General features: G+C 37.8%; 1 protein-coding gene across 1 annotated transcript; it reads left to right on the top strand.

Annotated features, from left to right (window-relative positions):
* The first annotated feature begins 28 nt into the window (after positions 1-28).
* Positions 29-17924, top strand: UTP15 (UTP15 small subunit processome component). Its single transcript, XM_019463025.2, has 13 exons — positions 29-201; positions 3270-3442; positions 4664-4756; positions 4855-5039; positions 6489-6667; positions 7249-7374; positions 8995-9130; positions 11006-11090; positions 11946-12095; positions 12812-12913; positions 13340-13473; positions 13651-13709; positions 14190-17924. The coding sequence occupies exons 2-13, from the start codon at positions 3353-3355 to the stop codon at positions 14405-14407; spliced, it is 1557 nt and encodes a 518-aa protein (XP_019318570.1). The 5' UTR covers positions 29-201; positions 3270-3352; the 3' UTR covers positions 14408-17924.
* Positions 17925-25092: the final 7168 nt, after the last annotated feature.

Here is a 25092-nt window from a genome sequence, read left to right as displayed (position 1 = left end):
AAGTCACGTGAGCCTACGCCCTTACGTCACTTTTGTGCGACCGGCCAGGTAGTTCTGCCCTCTCTGTGTCTCGGCGGCGCCGTGTAGAGTCCGCGTGATCTTCCGCGAGTGAGCCTTAATAGTCCGGGTGGGGGCTGGCCGAATCCAAGAAATTCTCCTTGGACACAAAGTGCCCCGACGGACCCGCGGGGCCTATCGGAGGTAGGTGAAGGCAGCTCCTGGTGGGCGCAGTCCGGACTCACGTCGGGCCTGCTTTGCTATCTCGCGTGCTCCTCTGGGGCTTCCCAGTCTTCGCAGACAGGCTGAAACTCTTTAACCAACCTCTCAGGATCCCCACCGCTTAGCTTCGACCCATATTTGCCCCTTCTACGACCACATTCTCGCTTGTGCACCGTTATTAATCCGCATCCCTCCGAGGCAATGGGCAAATTTCCATCTCTGTCTTTGCTGATGATGTTCCCTCGGTTTCGAATGCTGCCCTCACCCCGTGTGCTTGCGCTCATCTTAAGAGGTCAGTCTATTTTGATCTTATACGTCAAGGCCGAGCTGAACTGCACTGTGAATCTTTCTGGGAGCCTCCCGGTTAGAATTAAAAATCTTTTTTGAGCGCTTAGTACTTTGTACGTTACTTATAGCATATATCTGTTATTCTGCGTCGGATTGTAGTAGTGTCTATTCATTTAGTTTCAGTTTCTCAGGCTCTGACCTCTCCCTGATCATTTTCTTATTGATTTTCACATCATTTCTTGCCTGCATGCCTTTGTATTGTGTCGTGTCCCCCCTCTCCCTCTCCTCCAGTGCTGTATCTCACTTTTATCTGGCAAACCACTACTATTCCTTACTTGTAAACATTTAAAGCTTTAAACTGTTTCTCTCGAGGCAGAGTTAGGTATTCCTTTGCCGATATTCTAGTAAGGGATGGCTTTGCCTGTATGCCAGTAAGGGAAGGAGCCACAGGCTAAATCTGGGCAAGTGATGGTTTCTTTTCGCCTGCCAGTGAGCCTAGAATTGTTTTACAGGTAACTTTTTGCAGTCTGATGCTAGGAAGCACTTTGAACCTGAAGTGAGTAAAATGTTATTCCCCGCCTCCATAAATCTCATTCTTTTCATTTATAAACATAAAATTGTACTCATAATTATTTGGGGGGCGGTTAGTAAAAAATTGGGATTTTTTTTCTTGCTTGCTTTCTTGTAACAAATGATTCTCCATTTTGCCTGTTGGCCAGCAAAGCTTAAGATACTTATCTTCTGGTTCCTTGCAGAAGTTTGTTGACTCTTGCTGTGTAGTAATGTTCATATTACAGACACCATTTGTGATTTTAATTTCGTGTTTTTCCATAGAACCCAACACAATGCTTTCTTTCCTTCCTTCCACAAGTTTTCTTTGAGCACTTAAAAAAAAATCTTCCAGGTACAAAATGTTCAGTTTAGTAGGAAAAAGAGATCATTACAAATGCAATTTTACTATGCACAGTGACAGAAATATGCAGAGTGAAGTAGGATTAGTTCACAGGTTTCCTGGGGGATGTGATTCTTGAGTTGAGCTTTAAATGATAAACAGCAAGTGGGTAGATGGAGATCATTCCTGGCAAAAGAGGACAAATGAGCAAAGAATGAGAGAAGAAAGAGAATTCTGTGTTAAAAAGGAGTAACAAAGAAGTGAAGCTGGAAAGGTAAGCAAGGGCCAGATCACATGCCATGTTAGGGAGCTTCGACCTTTATTTTCAGGCAAGGTTGGGCTTTGTAGCAAAAGCTGGATCTTGCTGATGGCTATTTAAAGGATGAATGAGGGAGTCAGGAGCCCTTATCCTGCACCATATCAGTAGATGAGAAGATCTGATTAGGGCAGTGGAACTTGGTAGAGTGGACATGATGGAGGTTTAGAAAGATCTGGGAGGTAAACTCATCTTAACTACTTGGATGTTAAAAGTGAAGAGGAAGGACAAGTCAAAGCTGATTCCATAGTCCTAGATTCTGCCAGTCACCACCTAAAATGGAGAATATTGGAGTGTGTGAAAGCACTGACCCATATCTGTTTTACTCAACATAGTATCTCCAGAGCCTAGAACAGTGCAGGTACTTGAATGAACAGAAACGTTTCCTTCCTTTGAATCATTGATTGCTGTGTTTCATCAAAATAGCCTTTAGCATATGCCATCCCTATTCATTTTGGTTTACTCATGCACTGTTACCAGGCTTTTTGGGATAGACAATGAGTTGCACCACTGATAACATGAATCTCTTTTACAGCTGAATAGTTCTGGGGAGATGTTTTGGCTTAATTCTATGTTAGATAAAAGTTTTAATTCATTTTTATCCTACTGTTTAAAAAAAATATTCATTTATTTATTTCTTCTTAGAGATGGGGGCAGAGAGGAGAGAGGGAGACAGAGAGAATCCCAAGCAGGTTCCCCTGTCAGCACAGAGCCCTTTGTGGGGCTGAATCCCAAGAACCAGGAGAACGTGACCTGAGCTGAAATCAAGAGTTGGACACTTAATGACTCAGCCACTCAGGAGCCCCTTTTCTTAAATTTAATTTTAAGCTTCTCCGGGTTGTCTGGGTGGCTCAATCAGTTAAGCGTCCGACTTTGGCTCAGGTCATGATGTCACCGTTCGTGAGCTCGAGCCCCGCGTCGGGCTCTGTGCTGACAGCCCAGAGCCTGAGGCCTGTTTCAGATTCTGTCTCTCTCTCTCTGCTCCTCGCCTGTGTGCTCGCTCTCTCTCTCTCTCTCTCAAAGAGTAAATAAACATTAAAAAGGAATTTAAAAAATTTTTAATTTTAAGCTTTTCCATTAGAATACTAGCTTTGTTTTCCTTCTTGGTATTTCTAAGGCTTTCAGGAAGTCAAGACCCTAGACTGTGTTCTTACAGATTGAATGTTATCTTAAATTTGGTTTCAGGAAACTTTTCTATTTGCAGTTTCACCTTAATGCTTTCTGTTGTTAAGAAATAAACAATCCAAGCCAGTGCACTTCTGCTTTGGCTACTGGGTGGATGGTTGAGCCAGACTTACTTCCAAGTGTTGTAAATTGGCTAGTTAGATGTGAGAATATTTGTGTACAGCTTCTGTGTATAGCTGAGTAGAGGGTGCACTCTGGTAGTCCTATCTGTATTCTACCTGCTTCCTTAAGGTTGTCTCTTCTGTGTTACAGTTAAATGGTTTATTGGTCACTAATCCTATAAGCTACCACACAGCCTTTTGAAAAGACACAAAGTGAAAGTTATACAGGTTTAAGAATAATGTGTATTTAAAATGTTTTCTTTTTCAGACATAAAGCAGAGTCACTGTAATTATTTCTAACATCAATTTCAAACTATTTATTCTTGGATAACAGCCCAATTATATGAAATTATGGCTGGTTATAAGCCTGTAGCTATTCAGACGTATCCTATACTTGGTGAAAAAATCACCCAAGACACACTGTACTGGAACAACTATAAGGTAAGTGGAGACAGTAACGAAGGGGTTGTACTGATGCTCATTTCTCCAGCATATGTTATACTTTGGATACTCTAATAGAGAGCTAATAACTAAAAGGAATCAATCACCAGTTCATAATTTGGGTAGAAAATTAGGTAGCTGATGTTTTTTCTTAGAATTTTTTATAAAAGTCCCTACTGCTTAATCATTTTAATCATACAAGGACCTAGTGCAGAATAGATGATTAATGAATGCCAAATGAATTAAATCTTAGAATTTGAATCTCATGCGAGAAAATTTTTTTTGCCTTTGCAAAACTAAGGAGAAAGTGATGCAGAATTAATTCTGCTAGACTATCTATAAAAGCTTGAAAATTAATTTTTTTAAAAGATGAACAACTAAATAGGAAAGTGGAAAAAGATTGGGATTGGGAGGTTAATGGAACAAGAACTTTAAATGACCAATAAATGTATAAAAGAGCTGTGGCTTCACTCATAAAGAAATGTCAGTTACCACAATAATTTGGATACTACTTTCATCTGTTATATTGACACAAATGAAAAATTTTGATCATTGCTACTCGAGGGAGGAAAATTGATGCAGACTTTCTGGAGGGCAGTTTCGCATTATCTATTGTGATAAAAATACCTTTTGGGCATGTAAGTTCCACAGTTTGAAACTTACCCAAAGATTACAGTCCCCTAAATTTGCTGAGATACAGGTATATAGATGTTGATTAAAGTATTATTTGTAATGCTAGAAATTCTGGGAAAACCTGGGTCCCTTAATAGTGGACTGGTAAAGTAAATTATGATGTACCCTATAACGGACGGCAAATCTATTGATCATATGAAAAATTAGCTGAGATGTGTAATTGAGTGAAAGGAAGCGAGGTTCAGAACAGCCTGCATGGTGTGATCTTTCTGTCAGTTACAGAATACATGGTTAAATGTATGCTGGCATAGGCATAACTTTTTCTCCCCAGTAATAATCACAGAAAACTCCACAGCTGAAGAGAAAGAGTGGAGTATGGTTTTCCATACTTTAATGACTTTAATGACAGCCAGGATGGTCTGGGTGTTGTTATTTGGACCTTTTTTGTTTTTTCATACTTCTGTATTAGATACAACCTAGCAAATGTTACTAAGAACAAAGTGAAACGATCGAGTAAGAAATTATGTAATGCTTGAACAGTCTTACCAGTTGTAACTCTGTTAATACTTTGTATTTTGTTTTGTTAAGACCCCTGTTCAGATCAAGGAGTTTGGTGCAGTGTCAAAAGTAGACTTTTCTCCGCAGCCTCCATATAATTATGCTGTCACAGCTTCCTCGAGGGTAAATATAATATTACATTTATTTTTCTTTTGTGTCTTTGTATGTACGACTGATCTAGAGGCGTTTGGTTAAGTACTGTGTTTTTTATCTTTTCATAGATTCACATTTATGGCCGATATTCTCAAGAACCTATAAAAACCTTTTCCCGATTTAAAGACACAGCATACTGTGCGACTTTTCGTCAGGATGGTAGACTGCTTGTAGCTGGCAGTGAAGATGGTGGAGTTCAGCTTTTTGATATAACGGGGAGAGCTCCCCTCAGGCACTTTGAAGGCCATACTAAGTAAGAGCCAGGGTTGAAAAATTTAAAAACAACTTTTTTTTAACTGAGGTATAATTAACAAAACATTATGTTAGTTTCAGTTGTATGTTGATGTTTGTGTATGTTGCAAAATAATAAGTCTAGTTAACATCTGTCACCATATTGTTACAGACAGTTGGTTTTTATGTGTTCTTTGTTGTTTTGTTGTTGTAAGCTTTTTTGGTTTCTTTTTTTGGGGCTTTGAATAAAAACATAGAGCAGTTCTGTGAAGATTATGTACCTGTATGTACTTTATTTCATGATTGTTCAAGGACAGAGTGCTTAATCTAGGCCAGTCCTATGGTCCAGTTTGATGGGGCTCATGAATTCTGTAGAATTGTTTGTGACATTTGAAGAAATGTATGTTTTTCCGGAAAGATTTCCTATAGCTTTCATTTAATTTCTTAGTGACTTCTGTGATCAGTCAAGGTTATAAACCACTGATCTAAAGGCACCTCACAACTATGAATGAGAACTCTATAGGCTGAACTATAGTGGAGGTTCTCATTTTGAAGACAAGTTGGAAGGTTGATTGTTTCTTCTTGAATTTAATATTTTCCCCTTGATAAATGGTCAGGGCAATTTTATATTATAACTTTATATCAGAATTACCAATTTCAATTCTGACATTTGTTACTGATTTAAAAATCTGAAGTGTTTTTTACAGTGTATTATCAGGAAGGTCTTTTCTCATAAGTGAAACATTTAAAATATAACAGAAATTCACTTAACATGATCCTACTTAATGTCAAGTCTTCGAATTTTGTAAAGAACTACCCATTTTGAAATATTTTTTTAAAGTAAGTTTATTTATTTTGGGAGAGGGGGGAGACAGAGAATCCCAAGCAGGCTCTGTTGCTGTCAGCACAGAGCCTGACGTGGGACTCGATCCTAGAGACCGTGAGGTCATGGCCTGAGCTGAATTCAAGAATCAGAAGCTTAACTGACTGAGCCACGCAGGTGCCCCTGAAAATTTTTTTTAAGTGTTTATCCATTTATTTTGAGAGAGAGAGGGTGTGAGTGAGCGGGGGAGGGGCAGAGAGAGCATCCCAAGCATGTTCTGTGCTGTCAGCGCTCAACCAACTGAGCCACCCAGGTGCCCGTCCCCCATTTTGAAAGTTTTTAAATTAAAAGTACCTTTGCTCCAACATTTAGAACGTTTACCTTTATTGAGCAGTTTTGTAGAATTGTTAACATATAGAAAATAACTTGTAAGGCTGTTGAATATTATTAACTTCATAGTGTAAGGGTATTTAGAATTTTAAATTGGCTTAGGGACGGATATCTGTTTTAAAGATTTTTCTCTCATGATTTCCCCCTACAATTACTCCCTAAAACTGAGCTTTTTTTGTTATTTGGGGAAAAGCAGAGTTTTATGTTTTATGTTAGTTTTTTTCTTGCTATTTAACATATTGATCCTTAATTTTTTAGAGCAGTTCATACAGTCGATTTTACAGCTGACAAATATCATGTGGTCTCTGGGGCTGATGATTATACAGTTAAATTGTGGGATATTCCAAACTCCAAAGAAATTCTGACATTCAAAGAACATTCTGATTATGTGAGGTGTGGATGTGCTAGCAAACTGAACCCAGATCTCTTTGTAACAGGTTGGTGAACTATTTTTCCCTCCTGAAGTTGATCGTTTTATTGCGATATAATTTGACGCTGCTTTGGGACTCTTTTGGGATAGAGCAATGTAAAAAATTTTATAAAGGAATATGTTTCTGTCTATCCAATTCTTTTCTTTTTCTTCTTTTGGTGATTGTTCTTATTGTCTTCCAAGTGTGTTTGGAAACATAAGGCTTCCTTGAAAACATGAGTGTCGGAACTATGGTTTAGTACTCTGGTTTTCACAGAGCCTCCAAGCAGCTGAGAAACAAAGATAATGGAGTTCAGTCTTTGTGGGTGCTTGTGCAGAGGTTCCCAGCTGATTGAGTAGTGACAATAACTTGAAGATGGGAATAGTTTAAGGTCCTATATGATATAGTATGGTATAGTAATGCTTTTTCAGAAATAATCAGTGGTCCCAGAGTTTGTAGGTACTTTGTCATCATGAACATACATAGATGTCTTTAAATTTTATCTAAGCCCTTTCTCCTTTTCAAATTTGTTTGCATACACACACGTATATTTAGTTTTTGTTGATTTGAGTAACGAAACTCACCTAATACCAAAATTGACATTTTAGGGTCATACGATCATACCCTCAAGATGTTTGACGCACGAACCAATAAGAGTGTGATCTCTGTTGAGCATGGGCAGCCAGTGGAGAGTGTCCTGCTCTTTCCCTCTGGAGGTCTTCTGGTATCAGCAGGTATTTTAAAAATTGCTTTTACCTATATAGTTGGTTTTGAGTCAGTTATGTCTTTATCAGTTACTTTTTATAATTTAATATTGTGCACTTGAATTACATACCTAGGTTTTGCTCAATTGATAAACAGGACAAGCAAGCAGTTATTATTTATTGACTACCTAATGTGAGCCAGGTACTGGGCTCTTATATACAAATTATTGAGCCTAGAAATGAGTGAGTTTTCTCCCTATTTTGCAACTAAGGAAATAAATAAAAGTTTTTAAAGTAATTGGTCCACGATAGAGTGGCAGATCTGAAATCCCAGAACTCGAGAGCCTGCATTGTGTATATAAGCCAGAAATCCAGGTTGTATGCCTGTTATTCCTACCTAAGAGATCTTAGGTTGAAAGAGATCACAGTTCTTTCAATTCTAGGATCAGGCTTGTCTGTTTTTATGTCTCTTTTGACTGAAGTGACTTTGTCCAGAAAATAGCCAGTAGTTCTGGAGGAGGGTATAATGTGGCGTTCAAAAGGGGTCTTGGTACGTTTTTCATCAAGCTGGAACTGAGGCATTTTTCTGTAATGTTGATCCTAGAGCATTTTCAAAATGAGAATGGAAGAAATAAATCGGCTTCTTTGATTTATCAAGTCAAAGTTAATGTGTTGACATTAGAATACAAAGGTGGTGTGTATAATTCATAGCACGTATATGGCTGTGTGTATAGATTTTTTTTCTTAATTCTAAAACCCGAATAGAAATTACCCTGTTTTTTACTTCTTCCCCAGTACCTGTTTAGTTTCAAAATAAATTGATGACATTGTCAGATGTATCCATTTTTCTTGATGTTATTTTGAGAAATGGAAACAAGCTGAATGGGGAGAATGGACACGTGTATGCTAATCTCCACTGTGTCACTAGCTAATTGTATGACCTTGGAAAATCCCTTAACTCCTGTAGACTTTGAAAATGAGAGTTTGGATAGGATCACTTGTTTTAAACTGTGCTCTCATGAGCTGCCACATGCAGTGAGACAGGGACTATGAATTGGCTCACAGGCCCGGTTTCCCAGTCAGGATAGGTTCAAGACCTTTGCTCCCCCCTCTCCAACTCATTCTTCAATTTTACCTTCTAGACTTGTGTGTAACATTTCATTGAAATAGAAGATGCTATAGTAAAAGAATTCTTTTTAAACTATTAGATTAAATTGCCTTTAAGGACGCTTCTAACTCTTAGAGTAGAAGTGATAGGGAAATTTTTCAGTTTTGTTGGGATTCACAAACTTTTTAGGAAATAAAACTTTATTATTCATTTCTGTAGTGACACATTTCTTTTGCAGAATGATTTTATTACAATTTTCTTAAAATCCGTTTTGGTTATACTTTTTATTTTGTAGGCAGTTCTGTGAACTTTACAGGTATGCAATAATTTTTCGTTGTAACAGTTCTTCATGGTAGGAACTATTTGTTATCATCAGTTACAAACTCAATAAATGATAGAGACAGCATTGAAACCAGGCAGTTTTGCAGAACCCTTCACTTCACCTCCATGCTGTGCAGTGTCTAGTAAAGAATGCTTTTCAAATCTTGAAAATATTGAATGTATAGGCAGAATTTCAAACTAATGATTATTTCTTTCTATAGGAGGTCGTTATGTTAAAATCTGGGACATACTAAAAGGAGGACAGTTGCTAGTATCTTTGAAAAATCATCATAAAACTGTGACATGTTTATATCTGAGCAGCTCTGGACAGAGGTTACTCTCTGGGTCACTGGATAGGTTAGCATTTTAATTTTCTTTCCTTATCATTGGTATTGTAGAAATATTTACTGCTTGAGAAAATGAGTTATTTCTGCAGTATTTGTAATGAAATAAATGTTCTGTCAAATGATTTCTTTGAAAATCTATTGAGTTGAAAATAGTTTTGACCTTTTATTTACAATACAGTAAACTTATTTTCTCACTTGACAAAATTTAGTGCGTTAACTTGCATACTTAAGGAATTTTATTGAACCATTTGAACGTTAATCTTTAAAATAGTCTATGTTATTCTGTGGCTTTAAAAAATCCTTTGTGTATATATTTGTATATTTTAAAAGATTTCTTCTGAGTGTATGTATATATTCTAGCATATATTCTTCAAAAGTTAAAATTGTATGTGAAAATTTGTATACTTTAACGTGATTCAAATATTCCTTTTTTATATAAGCTTTAGTATTCCATTAGTTAAAGTTCTAGAACAGTGCTGGCCAACAGAAATAAGATGTGGGCTACATATGTAGTTTTAAATATTGTAGTAGCCACAGAAAGGCAAAAGGAACTAGGTAAAATTAATTTAATAATATATTTCATTTAGTTCAGTGTATCTAAAATATCATTTCAACACGTAATCCGTGTAAAAATTATTACCGAGAGACTAGAGACAAATTAAGCATCCAATATGTGCCCTATGATGTGGTAATTTATAGTGATTAAAGTGAAATATAGTTTTGTTTAACAGAAAAATGTTTTAATACTGCCTCAGTTTTAAAATTAAAATAAGTTAATTAAAATCAAGTAAAATTGAAAATTTGGCTCTTAATTTTCATAACCACTCTTCAAGTGCTCAGTAGCATGTGGCTAGAACTATGGCACAGTTCTTGTAGTTACTTACATTCGTTTGTTTTTGGTCATTTTGTTTCCATATTTCCTATTTTCACTATTATGGAAAGCCTTGGTTTTTCAGTATGCTTAGTACATATTTTAAAAGCTAGAAAATATTTTAGACAGAAAGGACCTATTTATTATGTAAATAGGTAGCAGATTCTCTGAAATGGTGTTACTAGGCAATTTGGGACTCGAGTTTAAAAAAAACTTTTTTTAAATGTATGTTTGTTTATTTTTTTGAGAGAGAGAGACAGAGACAGAGACAGTGCAAGTGGGGGGTGAGGCAGAAAGAGAGGGAGACACAGAATCTGAAGCAGCCTCCAGGCTCTGAGCCGTCAGCACAGAGCCCGACGCGGGGCTTGAACTCATGGATTGCAAGTTCGTGTCCTGAGCTGAAGTCGGACGCTTAACCAACTGAGCCACCCAGGCGCCCCTGGGACTCAGGTTTTAGATGTGTCCCTCAGAAATCAAGTGTGAGTTGGCTCTGTTCACGGTTCTCAGCCCACAGTGACTTGTGTCTCCAAGAGGATGCGCGGCAGCAGCTGGAGACATTTTGGGTTGTTGGCACCAGTTGGGAGTGGTGAGCTGCTGGCCTGCAGTGGGTAGCGGTTCAGGATGCTGCTGAGCTTCCTGCAGTGCACAGAACAGCCTCCACAACAAAGACTGATCTGGCCCATGGTGCAGAGCATGCTAACGTTGAGAAACCCTGCTCTTTTGACTTCCAGTGGGCTTTGATACTTTTTCTTTACTCTCATGTGTCATCTTCAGGCTATGTTGGTTCGCGGTCTGTTCTTCTGGTGACTACTCAGGTCTTTATACAGACATGGCTAGTACTAACAGTTCAGTTGTAAAAGATTCAGTGATGAATTAGTTTGCAGTTGATATTATTAATCGTTATTTCCTTCATTGATGTGTAAAATTTAATAGTTATATATTTCTAAAAAGTAGAAAATTTGCATTTATACTCCTTTCCAAGGTGATTTATGACAAACCTTTCCTTTTTATCAGGAAGGTGAAAATATATAGCACAACTTCCTATAAAGTAGTCCACAGTTTTGATTACGCAGCTTCAATTTTGAGTCTTGCACTTGCAGTAAGTATTTTTAGCCCTTTTTAAAGCTGTCACTAACATTGTTGAGTGAAACTGAAATGGAATTTTACAGTTTATCTTTGTATTTGAATAAATCTTATTTTCTTCTTGCCACATGATTAAGACAGTTGCTATTATATGACTTGTCCCAGTAATTTAGTATGAATTGAGATTTAGGTCTTGTTCACCATATAGCTTCAAACCGAGTACAGCTGTAGGCATTGTTAACTCTAAAGACAGGATCTGGGAAATTGTTAAATCTCTTTTCAACACATTTAACTTAGGGTTAACATACTCTAGAAAGTCACATTGGCTCTCTGAGGGGGATAAAAAAAGAGGAGAGAGAGAAGGAGATAACAAAGTGAATGTGCTTGTCTTTGTTGATGCTCTTTCTGGAATGTCCACTGTCAAGTTTCATGAGCCGTGGAAGAAGAGGAAATTTGAATACGTCATATAGAAATCTGAATTAGAAAAGGAAAAGCTTATTATAAAATATTCTCTTGGCCAGACTGTGGAAAGTCATGCCATCGCACAATCCTTTTCCTAGTAAGAGGATGTAGGAAAAAAATTATTTTAGAAGTTCCCCAAGATGTCATTAATTCTGTATTATTATACAAAGTGCCAGTATAATTTACACTGGATATAACGTGTTCTATCAGTAAAATCATATCCTGGAAGAAAAAATGATTTGTTCTGACTTTTTGCATAGATCATTGTTAGGCAAAGTATCTCTATCTGAATGGAACTCTTGTGAAAGTGCGGATAAGCAGAAAATGCTTTATAAATGGTGTTTTGAAGAAAAAGTAAGATAAATGATGTGTTAGGAATAGACTAACTTATATTTCTAATTGCTTTTAGCATGAAGATGAGACAATAGTTGTGGGAATGACCAATGGAATACTAAGTGTTAAACATAGGAAATCTGAAGCAAAGAAGGATTCTCTTCCGAGGAGAAGAAGGCCTGCATATCGAACTTTTATTAAAGGAAAAAATTACATGAAGCAACGGGTATTTGTATATTTCTTACTTTTTTTTTAGATGGTGTAGTTTGTTAGAGTAGCCAACTCCGTCCCTGCATGTTCCTGGAACGTGTAGTTCACATGGCATTTAGCTTTATTTTGCTTTTGTCTACATTAGCTCTCTCTCCAGATTGCTAGATGGGAACATTATTAATAAGTAGTGGGGAATAAGGAGTACTTTAATATCCTGAATCATTATAATGTTACAGTATTTTACTGTATTCAAAAACAATATCTTTCATATGGTATCTGATTGAATGTCCTAAACAACCCTGAACAGTAGCAGAGCCAATTATGTGCCCATTTGGCATCTGAGGAGATGGAGATACAAAGAAGTTACGGTCTATGTAGCATTTCGTTACTGGTTACCAGAGTTGTTGGGACTAGATCTGTTTCTCACATCCTTGGTTTCTCTTTCTGCCAGGTCACGTAGGCTGCCACGTAAAGAGAACTGAAATGAGTAATATTTGCCCAGAGTGAGGTGTTGTGTATATGTTGTAAGTTAAGTCATAGGAGAGTTAATAATACATTGACGTGGCAAAGTATTCCATTTTCAATTAGTCTGCATTCTTGGCATATGCCTGGTATTTATTACACAGTTCAGGGTCACCCTGGTGTAAAAAAATAACACTATGAAAAAATTTGTTTTCAATGCAACTCTATACAGAAACTGATTTTTCTTTATAAATTTTCTTTGTAATACAGGATGACATTTTGATCAACAGGCCATCAAAGAAACACCTAGAATTATATGACAGGGATCTGAAAAATTTCCGGGTCTCTAAAGCACTTGACAGAGTCCTTGAGGTAAGTGAGGAGCATGTATACATACATACAATATGCTGTGTGTGTGTGTGTGTGTGTGTGTGTGTGTGTGTTTTAAATTTTATTTTTATTTTTAGTAAGACTTTAGTTTTTTAGAACAGTTTTAGATTCACAGCAAAATTGAGGGAAAGGTACAGAGATTTCCCATATATTCCCTGCCCTACACATACATAGCCTCTCCTATTACTAGCATCCCCCACCAAAATGGTACATTTGTTACAGTTGATGAACCCGTAAGGAGCGTATTTTTAAAAGACTCGTTTTATTACTTGTCTTGTGCATTACCATTACTCCAAACTGTAAAGATAAAAACCTATTTAACTTCGGTAATTGTTAGTGAGTTCCAAGACTATGATCTTTTTCCTTTGATGTCTTATCTGCTCATGTTGACTCTGAAAATTTTTCTAGCCTAGTTGTACAATAAAGACACCTGAGATTACAGTTTCCATCATAAAGGAGCTAAATCGAAGAGGAGTCCTTGCAAATGCCCTTGCAGGCCGGGATGAAAAGGAAATAAGTCGTGTTCTTAATTTTTTGATACGGTATGTTTTATGTCATGAAACCTGTATTTTGCATCAGAAATCCTTCTTTATCTCAAATGAGAGACATTTACTTTTAGATTGACCTTTGTAGACAACTGAAGGAACAATTCAGTAAATCTTTTTTAAGGATTTTTTGGGAAAGATTGCAAGTTTCAGTAAACAATTTTTGCTTTTTAGGAATCTTTCTCAGCCAAGATTTGCCCCTGTTTTGATCAATGCTGCTGAAATAATTATTGGTGAGTAGTTGTTAAAACCTGAAAAATCCAAGCATGCTTGCAACAATAGAGGTGTCAGATAATGAAATCAAATAGATTACAATATCTTGTTTTATCAATTCTCCAGTAGAGAGTATCATGAAGAAAACAAACAACATTAGCAAAACAATGCATTTTAAAGGAAGTAAAATGTTTACAGTAGTTCTGAATTGCTGAGAATAATTATAATTAAAGAACTTTGTCTTAGACATCACTAATGATGACTATTTTTTAATGAGAAAATGAAATAAGAACCTCTACAATTTACTTTCTGTAATTATTTCTTTTTGAATACATTTATTCAGTTGGACTGTTTACTTTCTGTAAATCATAAATTGTAAAATAAGTACAGATTTTTCAGTACCTTTGTAGGTAATATTTTTACACTTTTCCTAAACATTGGCTATTCGTTTATTGTTTAGAAAGATACTTGCCATTAATGTGCTTTATTTCTCTTTCCAGATATATATCTTCCTGTGATTGGTCAGTCACCTGTAGTTGACAAAAAGTTTTTATTACTTCAAGGACTTGTAGAGAAAGAGATTGATTACCAAAGAGAACTACTAGAAACCTTGGGGATGATGGATATGCTCTTTGCCACTATGACAAGGAAAGAAAGCACTTCTGTGTGGCAGCATGCATCTGATGGATTTCTAGAGAACAAGAAGATGGAATCATAGTGTCTGCTTAAAGAGACCTGTAAGAACTGCTAATTTGAAATCGATTTGATTCTATTAATTATTTGAAAGAGAATCTCTTTGATAGATTAAAAACTACCCCAAAACTATTCACAGAAGGAGTTTTATGGAAGAGACCTGAATAACTATAATTGGAAAATAAGAACCTATTTTAAGACATGGTTTACCATGGTTTACCAAATATGTACTATATTTTGAATTATTCCATGGCATCTTCTGCTGGAAGATCTCCGTTATCTTGGTCATAGTGTAGTGTTCACCTTGGACAAATTGATACTAATTTTAATACAGCGAAGTGGTGTATGAACACCTGGGCAGGCATTCAGTATCTGGAATGGGTTTCAGCTGGAATCCTGCTAAAGGAACAGTGCTTTATTTTGTATTTCTGTCCTGGAAAAACAACAACGGCAACAACACAACAAATGGCAACAACAAATAAATTCTCTCTTCACTCTCATCGGTGCCCTTGGGATTTTCAGGCTTGGCTCCGTCTGCTTGACATCATCATTTATCATGGGTCCCATGTTCTGCTTCCACTGGTAGTGGGACTGCCTCTGCTCCAGTTGCAGCAAATCAGTGGCCAGCTCTGAACAGTTTAACTCTGAACTAGTTAGATATGTATTCAGAAAGTGTGAGGAGGCAGCTTTGATACCTAACAATTGTATTCTCCATTCCACATACTCTTTTTATTCCGTGAATCGTGACCATCCTTGTCAGAACAAGGTCTCCAGATCTTAGTGGACCACGTTTTCTTCCATCTCAATATGTTGTTTTTCTACCCAGTTTTCAGCTTGCCTCAGGTCAAAGGAGTGATAAAATTTGTCATTTCTCTTGTAAGAATTAGCCTTTCATCTTGTTGTATATGTTTGGAGCTTATCTTGTAGCTCACGACCCTTCTGAAAACCATTTTCTCTGATCTGTATTTATATTTTTATCCCTCAATTTCCATATTCATCTTGTGCTTCAGAACCCAAGCTAGAGTAGCTTGCTTTGGAAAATAGTTGTATTTTTTTTTAAGTTCAATGTAAGTCACGTTTTTTTATAAAGATATTCTTATTTTCTTCTTGTATTTCTGAGATGTATCAATTCTTGATGGATAGTTCCTGGCTAGTGAATGCTGGCACACACATTTCACACTTGCTACCTCTCCCGCCTTCCCATTCTTTTTCCACCTCATGTGTTATCTGTAAGGAAACATGCCTTGGGTTAGAAGGACCCTTAGTTAAAGGAAGATTCTATAATGGGAATCTCCTCTTAAAATTTAGTTCTGTGAATTCAGATTTTTTTTTTTTTTAAAGCAGAAAAAAAAGTTTCTATGGTCTGGTAAGAGCATGTGCTTAAAAATAAGGTGTAGTTTCCCTTTTATGAATTGACTTATGTAAACATACAGCACACTGGCTTATGAGAAACCAGGAGTTTGCTTCCCTGAGTAATTATGAGATTAGATGAGGTCAGAAACTGTCTTCATGTTGAAATAATTTATTTAAATAAACATCATATGTAAAGGCTTTTAAAAATACTTCTTAAGTATGGTGGTAATTTGTGTACTAGTAAAAATTGAGAGGATGAAATTCTGTCTAAAACTAGCTGCCATCAAGTGTGTGACATGTGATAAGGGTTTTCCCATATATTATTAGTTTTTAAATGTTTATTTATTTTGAGGGGCGCCTGGGTGGCGCAGTCGGTTAAGCGTCCGACTTCAGCCAGGTCACCATCTCGCGGTCCGTGAGTTAGAGCCCCGCGTCAGGCTCTGGGCTGATGGCTCGGAGCCTGGAGCCTGTTTCCGATTCTGTGTCTCCCTCTCTTTCTGCCCCTCCCCCGTTCATGCTCTGTCTCTCTCTGTCCCAAAAATAAATAAAAAACGTTGAAAAAAAAAAATTAAAATGTTTATTTATTTTGAGAGAGAGAGAATGCGAGCAGCGGAGGGGCAGAGAGAGAGAATTCCAAGCAGGCTCTGTGTTGTCAGCACAGAGCCTGACGCGGGGCTCAATCTCACAAACACTGAGATCCTGACCTGAGCTGAGATGGGGAGTCAAATGCTTAACTGACTGAGCCCCCCAGGCGCCCCTCCCATAAGTTATTTTATTCAGTTCTCATCACAACCCTTCCACTGTTGGCGTTCTCATTTAATGCTGAATTAGCTACAGTAGTTAACCTACTCTTAAATTCCCCAAGCTTGAGTTCCTCGTCCTCCTGGCACTGTGAACTGGCCTGGCCTCTGGCCCAAAACTACTGCTTCCCTTTGAGAGGACTTCACTGAGTGCTGCAGTTCTTAGATGAAATATATAGTGAAGGTGAGTTTTTACATTCATTGGGACAAGTTAGTATTTGTTATTTAAAGTATTTAAACACAATTGGCATGTTAGCCATATTATGGTATGTAACATTGGCCTTTGGATTCTAATTTAAAATGCCTAAATGATCTTAGACTCCTGAATTTTAGTTTAAAAGTACTTTATTTATTTTTTTTAATTTTTTATTTATTTTTGACAGAGAGAGAGAGACAGAGCATGAGCGGGGGAGGGTCAGAGAGAGAGGGAGACACAGAATCCAAAGCAGGCTCCAGGTTCTGAGCCATCAGCACAGAGCCCAATGCAGGGCTCGAACTCACAGACCGTGAGATCATGACCTGAACTGAAGTCGGACACTCAACCGACTGAGCCACCCAGACGCCTCTAGTTTAAAAGTACTTTAACATGTTACTAAGCCTGCAAAAATATTGACATGTTCCAGAGAATTAAGGAAGTCACCGTACATTTAATTTATTATATTTATAAGAGGTACTTTGGAGAGCTTTGCTTGTTGGGTCAAGCATTTGAAGCGCTGTTTTCAAGAAAAATCTTTTAAGTGTATAAATGTTGTTAAGTCGTTTAAAGGAATTTGGATTGTAAATGGGTTTGTTTAAAGAAATTTAAATTTTAGTCTGTTCCACTTAAGTCTGCTCTCTCAAACATGAATTAAAGGCCCCCTTGGAAGTGATTATTAAAATGTACTAGTCTTCTGGATGAAGTTAAAACTTTAAGAAAAGTTTTCAAATGCTTGACTTTAACAAGTAACTATAAATTGTCTTTCCTAGGAACAAAATGCTCCCTTCAGGCACTAAAAGATACTTAATGGTAAATAGGCTACGTGCCTATTTCCCCTGATTAAAGTAACTAGACTAGGTGTGGTGTATTTGGCTCATTCCCTGTGTAAGCAGGGGGTTGTAATTAGGATTTATAATCAAATTCTTGATCTAAGAAAATGTGGGATTCAAAGAATGCTGTTGGGATTATCAGCAGAGAAAGCTGGTCTGCAGAGAGAAAGGAGAATGAAACCTAAGTCCAGAGAAAATAAGCAAGACAAGGCCATCCTGCCTCAGCAGTTCAGGCTAGAGAAGAGAGAAACCATCATTGTTACCAGCAGTTTCTTTTTCCCTTCTGGCTGTCCCTTAGGGGTTCCCTCAAGAGTCCATGAGAGTCTTTGGAATCCTTCTAATAAATTCTTTTTGTTTAGATGAGTTTGAGTGGTTTCCTTTATTCACAACCAAATGGTTCCAAAGACTAATTCACTAATCCTGAAAACTTATTGAAACACGTACATTAGAGTCAGGGAATTGGCAGATATAGCCATGAGCAAAATAGACAAAATCCCTATTCTCTTGGAACTAATATTCTACTTGGGAGAGGCAGATGTTCAGTAAACAAGTAAAATATGTCACGGGTCAGATGGTGATAAATGATCCGGAGAAAAATCAGGCAGAAGAGGGAGATAGGAAATGATATGTGTGTGTTGGGGGTGAGTAGGTGGGTTGCAGTTTTAAACAGAAGTGAGGGAAGGCATCACCAGGGTGGCATTTGGGCAAAGGCCTTAAGGAAATGGAGAGATCCTTACTGACATTTAGGGGACAGGGTGGCAAGATCCTGAGGCAGAAGCATGCCTGGTGAGTTCAGGATAGCAAGGTGCTGGCTTAACTGACATGAAGCAAGGGAAACGAGTTGTACGACAGTCATCAGGAATGAGATGATGCATTTAGGCAGCTCTTTGAGGGAACTTTACCATTAAGGGGAGCAGAAAAACAGATCGGCTGGAGGGATAGGAGGTCAAGGCAGTTTTCTGAAAAAATTAATGAGGTCTAATTGGTATGCTATAAATTGCACATTTTAAAAGTTCAGTCTTAACGTGTTTTGACCTGTACACCCATAAGACCATCACTGCAAGCAAGGTAATGAGTATGTGTCACCCTCAAAAATTTCCTCCTGCCCTTCTGTGAACCTTAGGTCCCACCTGCTCAGACAACCACTGCTCTACTCTCTGCCACTATAGGTTCATAGATCAGTTTGCATTTGGTACAATTTTACACAAATGGGATCATAGAATTTAGGTTGGGGCGGGGCTGGCTCTCACTTAGCATAACTGTTTTGAGATTCGTAATTCATTTGAGATTTAAACTTGAAAAAAATTACAGAATGTATGCTGATGCAGATAATCCGGCAGACAAAAAAACTAGTGTTCTAGGAGAGAGGCAGGCCGATTGCCGGGGCAGTGTTTTGGGGAGGGACTTGGGGTCGAGGGCCCAAATGGAAGGACTGGCTTAGATAAGAGAATGAACAGTTCAGGCCTGGTTCAAGAGGAAAGACAAAACATGGGCACAGATGCCATTAAGTGTGTAGATGTGATGATGTTTAGGGTTTGTGGAAATTCCTTACTGGGTACCTTTACTGGAAACTAGATAACCAATAAAAAAGTTTGGAGGAGGAAGTTAGAGGAGAGAACAGAAGATATGAAATACTCCTAGAAAGAGCTCAGAGGGAGCCACCTGCCTAGGTTTGAATCTTGGCCACTCACTACCTTTGTGACTTTGAGCAAGTTATTTTACCATTTTGTATTCACTTCATTGGTTCATCAGACAAGATCACAGGGAGTGGTTGTGAGAATTAAGTGAAAGTACCTGGAATATTTCTGTTGTTAGCTATTATTATTTTGGGGAGAATGGGTGGACTACAGAATTAAGTAGGATTACCAGCAGCACTAAGGGCCTATGTGAAGTTAGTGTCATGGATTTGAAGCAAGGCCAACTGGCATGGTTGTGTTTCTCTCTTCACGTTTGGCTAATAGGATGCAGATGCGGGGTGCCCTGAGACACGGACTCAGCCAGCATTGAGGTTTTCATTGGTGAATGCAAAATAATAGAGAAAGGGACAATAGCTTTTGAGATTTATGTCGTGTAGTTATGATGGACCACAGATGCAAGATGGGTAAGGAAACGAAGGAGTGAGGATAGTGAAAACATAACTGGATCACTGGGCTATTTGTGTGGAGTTGAAGAGTTAGTTTGTTTGCTGGAGGTGGTGAGATAGACACATGGAAGGTGGTGGTCCAAGAGCCAAGAATTATAACAGGAGGAATGTTAGAGAAAGTGACAGAAAGCCAGGAGCTAGAATGTTCAAGAAATGGTGGGGAGTGGCCACTGATCAGTGGTGACCAACAAGGGGGAGGATTAGGTCTGCAGTCAGATGGCATGAAAGTCAAAGGTGAGGCTTTCTTGGGGGAGTAGTGAGGGAGAACGATCCAGAAACCGCATTGAGGATCACCCACCCACCTGTTAGGGCTGCCATAGGAGAGGTCTGAGAATATGAGTAGCACTTAGGCAAACTATAGAGGAATCTTGCTAAAAGTAACACACAAGCAACTGGCCTTCCCCTCACTCCTGCCTTCCAAATCATGTGTGAATATAACTAATTGGTGGAACTCAGTTTTGCATCCAGAGCACTATCTACAAAGAAATCTGGGAAATGTGGTTTTTAACTTTCCAGCTCTGTAGCTCTGAAGGCACCCAGAAGGAGGATGGAGCAGAGGATAAGGAAGGCAATCCCTACAATATTCTTCCCTACCTGTTCTACACATCATTAAATATACAGGTACGCCCTCACTTCTAAACCAACAGGACCACGCCACACTTGCTGTTGGGCATTTCAGTTTTCCCCTTTGTGTCGCAGACTGCTCCATCTTGCTGCACATAGTTCTGCTGTGTTCCATTTTATGCTGGCCTCCTATATCACTGTGGATATAGACGTGTCATAAGCAATTTAACCAATGGATACAAGCTACAAAGGTTATGTTATTTTTCTGATATCTCCAACTCAGAAGTTTTCTGCAAGCTGTCTTTTTTGCCTGTTGAGAATTTTAATCAGGTGAACTTGACACTGCATTAGGACAACTTAACCTAGCTCTCCCTTAGTCCACGAGGTGGCAGTATTATTTCGAATACCGTGAGAAACCCGTTTCCACAGTCCTTTCTCTGAATCAAGCTGGTGTTCCTAGGTAGAAAGGTGAGTTCTCTCAGAAAACAACCAAGCTATTTGGCTAGTGCCATGTTGACAGAATGACTTTCAAAGCCCTTCTCTGAATTAAAGATTAACCTTTTCAGCAATGTAGAATAATGGAAAAGAGCATACACTGTGATCCTGGGCAAGTCCCAGCTACTCTGGGCCTCTGCTTCCCTATCTGTCAAATGGGACTAACATCACTTCTCTTGCAGGATTGTTGCAAGAGTAAATGCAGTGATATAAAAAGTACCTTACCTGCTTAACTGTGTTTGTCACATGTTTGTGATTATGAGAAGTCTATTTGCCCTGCACCAGTTGGGAGTGTTTTCTTAGTTCCCGATTATTAACATCATTTGGACTAGTTAGATGAGGGTTGATTTGAAATTTTCTTTGATACTCTGTTATAAAGGATGTTTTTTAAATAAATTAATCCCATAGAATATAAAATGAGGGGTGTAGTTACTTGAGGACTTGAGACAGGCTGCTCGCAAGCATTTTGAAAGTAAACAGTATGATTTGCAATGTATGCAAATAAGACATTAACCATGTTATTTACAAAAGTGAAATGTTAGTTCCCATTGGGTCATTAGGGTTAAAACTTTTTAATGTTTATTTATTTTGTTAGGGGAGAGAGAGAGAAGGGGCAGAGAGAAAGAGGAGAGAGAGAATTCCAAGCAGGCTCTGTGCCATCAGCTGTGCAGGTCAGATCATGACCTGAGCAGAAACTAAGAGTTGGATGCTTAACCAACTGAGCCAGCCACTCCGGTGCTCCTCATTGGATCATTAGTGTTATAGCAGAAATTTTAAATAGAGTCGTCTATGTCTTTAACAGTACTTATTAATGCAGGCGTTCCTTTATTCATATCAACTGTATTAGCTGGGACTGTGTGATGACTTTATTGGCTAAAAGGCTAGAAATATAAACTGTTAATTTAATGAGGCTTGGCAGTTTTCTATAAACATAACTATAAAACAATGGACTCCTATACAAGATATATTTTTTCAAGTTTTTAAAAATAAGGACATAACTGACATACAACATTCTATTAGTTTCAGGTGTACTAAGAGATATATTCTTGACAAAGTGCTTCCAATTAAAACAAAAAAATACCTGAGTCAAAAGAGTTTCCTCATAGGAAACAAATGGAAAGCTGTGGACAGATTTTTTTTTTTTTACTGTTGTCCACTCAGGATAAAAGATTTTGAGCCTCACTTGCCTAGCCCATTCTTAATTCCTAGTGAGAAAAGATCTAGGTGAACAAAAAATTGAAAAAGAATAAAATAGAAAACTGCAGTGAAATTTACTAACCATAGCATACATGGATTTCTTTTTCTGTATTTTCTAAGAAACTACCGTGAGCTTGTGCACATGGTTTTCCCATAAGATCATTATTCATAAACTTAAACATAACCTAGCAGTTTTATTTACTTGTGAGTACAAGTAAATACACTTACTTAAGATAGTGTAAGTCAGTATGTTATTAATGATAGGAAACTCTAAGGAGTTTTAATCATGTATAAGTCTGCTTTAACAATAAGTATGAGGGTGATCAAAACTAGAAAATTATAGACGATAATAATGGCTAACATTAATAATATACTTACCAACGTACTGTTCTCACCAATGTACATATATCAACTTACTAGTTATTTAATCTTTACAACCACTCTGGAGTAGGTACTATTACTATCTCCATCAAAATTACTATTTTGCAATTATGTATTTCTCTACTATATAGAGTAATACAAAGGAAACGCAATTAAAAACAAGGTGGTGACTATGTTAGGTGATGGATGGATCAATTAGCTTAGTTGTAGTAATCACTTCACTGTACATGTACATCAAATCATCACTTTGTATACCTTAAATATATATATAATTTTTATTTGTCAATTATACCTCCCTAAAGCTGGAAAGAAAAAAGGATAGGGGCACCTGGGTGGCTCAGTCGATTGGGCATCCGACTTCAGCTCATCATGATCTTGTGGTTCACAGGTTTAAGACCCACATCAGGCTCTGTGCTGTCAGCTCAGAGCCTGGAACCTGCTTCATATTTTTGCGTCTCCTCTCTCTGTCCCTCCCCTGCTCATGCTTTGTCTCTCTCAAAAATAAATAGCCTGAGCCAAAGTCGGATGCTTAATGGACTGAGCCACCCAAACACCCCTAACTTTAAAAAATTAAAAAAAAAGAATGAGCCACTTAAAAAAAAAGAAAAAGAAAAAACAAGGAACAAGAGTAACCACAGACGTAGAAGAAATTTAAACAACTTAGAAGAGTGACAAAACTTTATACAAATATATATATATAGATAGATAGATAGATATTTCTTTTTTAAAGTTTATTTATTTTGAGAGAGAGACAGAGTGGGAAGGGGCAGAGAGAGAATCCCAAGCAGGCTGCACACTCAGCGGTGAGGCCAACACTGAGCATGATCTCACAAACTGTGAGATCATGACCTGAGCTGAAATCCAGAGTTGGACACTCAACTGAATGAGCCAGCCAGGTGCCCCTATACAAATATATTTAAAAAGCTGGGTTACATGGATTTTCTAAAAAGTTTTCATTTAAATTCCAGCTGGCATACGATGTAATATTAGTTTCAGATGTACAAGTTGATTCATCACTAACACATAACACCTTGTGTTCATCATGACAAGTACACTCCTTGATCCCCCCCCCCCACCACCTCCCCTCTGGTAACCCTCAGTTTGTTCTCTATATTGAGAGTCTGTTTCCTGGTTTTCCTCTTTTTCCACACCACCACATTTGTTGTTTTGTTTCTTAAATTCCACATGAGTGAAATCATATGGTATTTGTCTTTTTCTGATTGAGTTATTTTGCTTAATATTCTCTAGTTCCATTCATGTCATTGCCAATGGCAAGATTTCATTCTTTTTTTTATGGCTGAGTAATATTCCAGTGTGTGTGTGTGTGTGTGTGTGTGTGTGTGTGTGTGTGTGTGTGTGTCTGTGTGTGCGTGCGCATGCTTATACATAAAATATATACCACATCTTCTTTATCCATTCATCAGTTGATGGACACCTGGGGTGTTTCCATAGTTCAGCTACTGTCAATATGCTGAAATAAACATTGGAGTGCATGTATCCCTTCGAATTAGTGTTTTATATCTTTTGGGTAACTACCTAGTAGTGCAATTGCTGGATCATAGGGTAGTTCTATTTTTTTTTAAGTTTTTAAATTTGTTTTGAAAGAGAGGGAATGAGCATGGGAGGGGCAGAGAGGATCTGAAGCAAGCTCTGTGCTGATAGCAGAGAGCCTGATGTGGGGCTTAAACTCACGAACCGTGAGATCATGACCTGAGCCAAAGTCAGACATTTATTTAACTGACTGAGCCACCCAGGCGCCTCAGGGTAGTTCTATTTTTAACTTTTTCAGGAACCTCCATACTGTTTTCCAGAATGGTTGGCTAGTTTGCATTCTAAAACAATAGTGCAGGAGGGCTCCCCTTTCTCCATATACCTGTATACTTTTCTTGAAAATATAAATGAACAAAATAGGTCCCAAAAAGAAAGAAAAAATGAAACAGAACACTGGCCAGGGAGGTAATTCAGAACATAACCTGAGAAGCTTTGGACTTAAATGTTTTATTAGTGAATTGCTGAAAACTGTCAAGGAACAGAAAATCCTGACATAGAAGTTAGAAGTTAGAGAAGAAAACTTTCAACGTAACTTTCTGAAGCCAGCATGACACAAATATCAACAAACTGATCTAGAAGTTAGAGAAGAAAACTTTCAACGTAACTTTCTGAAGCCAGCATGACACAAATATCAACAAATCTTTTTGGTACTTTGTACTATTAAGGTGTTTGATGTTCCTCCTCTGAGACAGGTTATAGTTCTTCACACACAGACATCTGGCATGTCTCTAGGACTTGAGACGCGCCCCCTGCCGGTTGGATGATATATTCCCACCCTGGAAGTCACCACGTGGTCATGTAATTTGCCTTGGCCTATGAAATAAGGACAGAATTGACATCATGCCATTTGTAAGCAGCAGTTTTAAAATCCAGTTCATGGTTCACCAAGTCTCTCTCTCTTCCATGATAACCAGCAATATGCCATATAAGCTCATCCCAGAGGGAATATGACATGGAGAAAAGACAGAGTAGATATATAGTATGAGTAAGAATCAAACCTCTGATACTCTAAGCTACTGAGATTTGGGAATTGCTTGTTATCACAGCATAACCTAGCCCACTCTGACTGATAAACTCCTCTTCCCCAACAGCAAAAAAAAAAAAAAAAAAAAATATATATATATATAAACAAAATTCACTTATGAACAAAAATGTTAAATCTGTAATTAATAAGGAAAACATTTCAGGCACACATTGTAG

The sequence above is a fragment of the Panthera pardus genome, unplaced genomic scaffold (genome assembly GCF_024362965.1).
Source record: "Panthera pardus isolate Hobbes unplaced genomic scaffold, ASM2436296v1 HiC_scaffold_2, whole genome shotgun sequence".
Lineage (NCBI taxonomy): Eukaryota > Metazoa > Chordata > Mammalia > Carnivora > Felidae > Panthera > Panthera pardus.
Note: the sequence above shows the minus strand (reverse complement) of the source record. Positions and strands in the feature narration are given on the sequence as shown.